The 5,006-nt window shown below is 37.1% G+C and overlaps 1 protein-coding gene across 1 annotated transcript; it reads right to left on the reverse strand.

The window, feature by feature from the left end:
* Window positions 1–3,736: 3,736 nt before the first annotated feature.
* Window positions 3,737–4,774, reverse strand: LOC121424208 (histamine H2 receptor-like). Its single transcript, XM_041619816.1, has one exon. The coding sequence runs from the start codon at window positions 4,772–4,774 to the stop codon at window positions 3,737–3,739; it is 1,038 nt and encodes a 345-aa protein (XP_041475750.1).
* Between the last annotated feature and the right edge of the window lie 232 nt (window positions 4,775–5,006).

A 5,006-nucleotide genomic window follows, 5' to 3' on the forward strand; every position in this document is an offset into this window, starting at 1 on the left:
TTGTGTAATGAAATTACTAAAATAATATCATATTATAAATTCACTCGAGATCCACGCTTGATTTAATATCAACTCATCATGCTTATCAAAGAATGAACACTTCCATTCCTTCTTTTACTTCGAGCAAGAGTAGGCATATTATCATTTCAGTAATCATCGCAACTTTTTTTTCTCGATTTTAAGGTTTCTGCCATGTGAATCGCACAATAGTTGTTTAAACATTTTAAACAAGTGTTTAAAATCTTAAAGAACCATACTTAATTTATTGGTAATTAAATATTTGAATTTAGAATTTGTTTTTAAGGCTTTAAACACTTGTTTCAAATGTTTAAACAACTACTGTGCGATTCACATAGTAAACAGCGTTGTTTAAATTGATTGAATGATTGATTGATTTTATTCGTCAAGAATATCACAGGTGGTTTTAGTGAAATCGAAGAATACCTTGACAGGATAGCCCATATGAAAGCCGAAAGGCTTATTTCCAATTGGGTCCTATTGCTAGTATAAAACATTAATGTATTATAACAACAAAAAGTATAAACTACGATAAGTACTGGAATATGATAAAAAATACATATCCATCAGTCAAACAATTTGCAAACACCTGAACCAAACAATAATCTACCTAATGTAAGAAACAAGCTTATATTTTAACATACCGTACATTATCTACAATACTAGAAACCAACTGTACAAAATGTGTGATTTTTACTGGTAATACTTTTCTCGAGTAAATTCCAGTTTTAGGTGTTTCTTTATTGCACTATTAAAGTGAGGTACATGTTTATTAGCTTTTACTTGATTAGGAAGAGCATTCCAAAATTGGATCCCATTAAAATAAAAATAATGTTCCCGATATGTCCTTCACGGTTTTGGTAATACAAAATTGAAATTACTATTTCGAGTATCGTACCTATGGATATTTGATACACCGGTGAAATTATTTGCTATAATGATCTAATGTATCCGAATAGAATATCTTATGCACGTGGTGTAATAGTATCTTTGATCTACATGAAGTAATCCTGCCTTTTCAAGTTCATTACATCCGAGATGTGCTCTTGGTCCTAAAACATTTATGTATCTTTCAATCTTATTTTGAATTATTCTTAGCTTTTTCTTATCCGTCACACCCAGGCTACCGTACCAAGCCGCTTTAGCATATAGTCGAATAGACACTGTATTAAAGCAAAGCATAAAATACGTCTAGACTTCATATTCAAACAGGTTTGATATCTATACAAAAGTTTTAAGCGTGAATTAGCCTTTTGGCGATTGAGTCTACCAAACCAGTTCATGATAGGTCACTTGTTAAATTAATTCCCAAATATTTTACTGAATCTTTTTTTCTCAATTACCTTATTATTATATGAAACCTTGAAATCGTGTCCGTTTTCCCAACATGTAAACTAAGCTTGTTGTCAGACATCCATTCGATGCAATTTGACACATCTGCACTAAGTATTTTTTGTCAATTATCTTGGGATTTCAAGAATCTGAATAAAGCAAGACACTATTATCGGCAAATAAAATTAATTTAGATTCATTAATACAAGTACACATATCATTGATGTAAGACATAAAAAGAATGGGGCCTAAAATGCTTCCTTGAGGGACTCCACATGTAATTTCTTTTTAATATTAACAGCATACATCACAATTTTCAGATTGCACGACTTAACATAACATTATACCATGTATGAGGGGAGAATAAAGACTTCAAAAATTGTGATACTATTTTTTGGTGCCAACATAGCCACTCGAAGTCAAACCATAAATCAATAAACCGAACAATACTGATTATCTTCCAACAAACACCAATTCTTAAATGTATATTAGGTGACATGGTTATCATTTAATGACAATTTAGTAGCCCCAAGCGCCTTTCCAGGACAGGGGGGGGGGTAATAACTACTTAAATTTGGTTTGGACGGGGGTGTGGTGTGCGGCTGAAAAGTTTAAAAACCCATACCCATATTTACGGGTCATTTTGGCTAAAAAGGTACCCATTATTATGGATTTATTAAAATCTGACAAGCAAGCAAAAAAAAAAAAAGAAGGCTATCACCCAAAATTGGAGGAGAATATGGATCCATGTTTAAGCCAGTACCTAAATATTGGGGGCATTGACCCTTGTTTAAGGCCAGTATCTTAAAAAAAGGGGGCAATGTTTCGGGATTTCCCAGCATAAAACCATACCCCATGTTTATAAGGGATTTCTTCCAAAAAAGCGAACCATTCCAGCGGCACATCCCCGTATGCGTTATTTCGTGAGTACCCCCCCCCCCCCGGGTTCCAGGAGGCATATTTATTGTTCGTATAATAATTAACTGATGCTGTGCATGCATAATGTGGATGTGCGGATATGGGCCTTTACAACTGAACGGAATGCGAAGTGTCAAATACAGGTCTTCTCCCATTTCATTTAATATACTTTCGTATCTTCCGTTTAATCTCATGCAAAAACGTGTGATCAGGCGGGGAGGCGACAAGTTATTTTAATGAGGGGCAAGAGCACACCATTTTCAATTAAATAGCAGGAGTAAGAGTTCCTTTCCCTTTTAATTATTTCTTCCAATTCGCTTTTCTTCACCTATTCGTCTTTTCATTCGCTGGTTTTCCCCACAACTCGATCATTCATATGTTCGATCACCCCTGCCCCCTGTAGCGCTGCACCCGTATCTAACTAAAATTCGTTTACAACCATGACAACCATTTGGTATAATTGCCACTATAGCACATTTACCATTCTGTCCAATGTTTCCAATTAGACTATGCCCATTTCGTGTAATATATACTTGGCCTAACACCACGAGGTCTATAGTAGTTAGATGAACTGTTTATGAAGTAAATTTTCACTTGAAAAAGTAAACAAATGACAAAATAAGAAGACGTATATGTAATTATGACAAATGCGCATTAGACAAAACGAGAAGTAGGTAGGAAACTAGACTTGACGTGAAATCTATCAAATTGATAGTTGGCCATTTGGGTTTATTGGACTAGTCTGACAAGCACAGACTAGCTAATTGTAGACCAGCATACGGTAGAGTAAGCGAATGTATAACAAAATAATAAGCCATTTTTTTTTTAATCTGATGTTTTAAAAAGTACACGTAGGCCTATTTCAAATAATCCATAGAGTCTAAAAATTATGATAACGGATAATACTTTGCCGTAAATAATGGTTGCTTAAATAATGAGTTCTTAAATTGAAACTCTGCCGGATTGTATCATGTTTCCACACTTGTACAGATGTGGGAATTCGGGGCAATTGATAGTTTTCACAGCTAAGCAAAAAAGATAGAAAAGGTTGATAGTAAAGGAAAAGAAAAGGTGAAATACGTTTCTGAATATTATGCCAAAATCTTAAAAAAGAAAGAACAAGAAAAAGGGAAAAACACACGAGGGATATGAAAATAAAAGGGAAAAGAGATAAAGAAAGATAATAGAGCAGGACTTCAACGCGAAAAAAAGAAGTAATCATGAAATAGTGAATTTAATGATCTTATATAAATTGAGGACATGATGACGTGTACGATTTAATAAAATTATTTTCAAGTTTCTTTTTGAAAGAACCAAGGGATGGGCTATCAATGATATCTTCACTGAGGGAATTCCAGAATCTCGGGCCATCATACACAAATGTTTTTGTCGCCAATAATGTTTAAAAAAAGAAGAAGATGAAACTCGTTAAAAGCATGTAGGTCCATGATAGGTGGGATGTCTAGAATCATGCCTCTGAGGTGTGTTCATTAACAGTTGATTCCCCTTCCAACTGTGCACGATAAATCACCCTTTTAACTGCCTTTCGAAAACGTTTATTGAACGCACCAAAGATCACTGCGTTCATCCAGCTGTTCGACATCAGCAAAAGACTGGATATAAACCTTGCCATAGGTGTTGCTATGGATGCCTTCTGACTGAACTGCGACGCAGAGACAATGCTCCAGGGAAAGATAGCCAGAAAGAATGTGATTGTGGCTACTATAAGAACGCGGAGACCTTTGAGGCTCCCTCTACGTGCTTGGGTAGAGTCTCTCTGGACAGTATCACTCTCGTTGGTGATATCGCTAGGAGCCACGTTTGCAGAACGTTTTGACTGACCGGAAGCGACCAACATAACCTTGATGTTTGAGATAGACGTCAAGAGCAGAGTGATGGAGAAGATCAAGAGACTTGTGACGAGGCTTGGTCGGAAGGCGAGTCGCTCGGACGAGAAATCGGAAAGGCAGAGGTTACTCTTGGCAACAGTCCTGCCTCGAAGTAAACTCAAGGCTCCATTAGAGGCGGCCATTATGCAGACGATCAAGAGGGCGATTCTGGCGCGTTTCATCGTGACCAAACTGAAGTAACGGAGAGGAAAGATGACGGCGACAAAACGATCAAAACAAGCGCAGGAAATTAGTAGAGCCGAGAGGTTGGTTAACCCAGTACAGGCTGCTCCTCGAATCGCGCACATGGCTGATGAGAACGTTTGACCTGGGCCAATGATGATTGAAAGCATCGAAAGACCGCAACAGAAAATACCCGTGAGGAAGTCCGTCACTGCTAGAGCCTGGAATACAAACTGTTGCATTTCTTCAAAACAGTTCTTGACTTTGTACAGAATTGTGAGGATGAAGGTGTTACTAATCACTGTCAACAATAAACAAATCGCAAGAAGAGTAGCTTGTGTAATACTGAGAGCAGAAACATTGATCCCACCTCCTCCCCCTCCACCTCCACCGTCCGATATAGTCACATTAATGTAGCTCTCAGTAGTAGCCATAAGGACACACACTAACAATAAGTTCCTGAAGAATACCTGCTTGGTCCTCGGGTATTTAGTCGATAGGTCTGTGAATGCTGTTCCAGTAGATTTACCTTCTTCAGTTCTTTGTTTTCAGGTATTTCAGTCGACAGGTCGGTAAGTGTTGTTCTAGGAGAGTTTCCTTCCTGGTTTCCAAGTGCAAGAATTGAGTCTACAGGTTAGTGATCGCTATTCTGAGAGAATTTCCTTT

This window comes from Lytechinus variegatus, chromosome 11 (assembly GCF_018143015.1).
Source record: "Lytechinus variegatus isolate NC3 chromosome 11, Lvar_3.0, whole genome shotgun sequence".
NCBI classification, from domain to species: Eukaryota; Metazoa; Echinodermata; class Echinoidea; order Temnopleuroida; family Toxopneustidae; genus Lytechinus; species Lytechinus variegatus.

What these genes read in the sequence shown, in the direction of transcription:
- LOC121424208 (XM_041619816.1), bottom strand. Translation starts at nt 4,774, where the DNA reads ATGGCTACTACTGAGAGCTACATTAATGTGACTATATCGGACGGTGGA.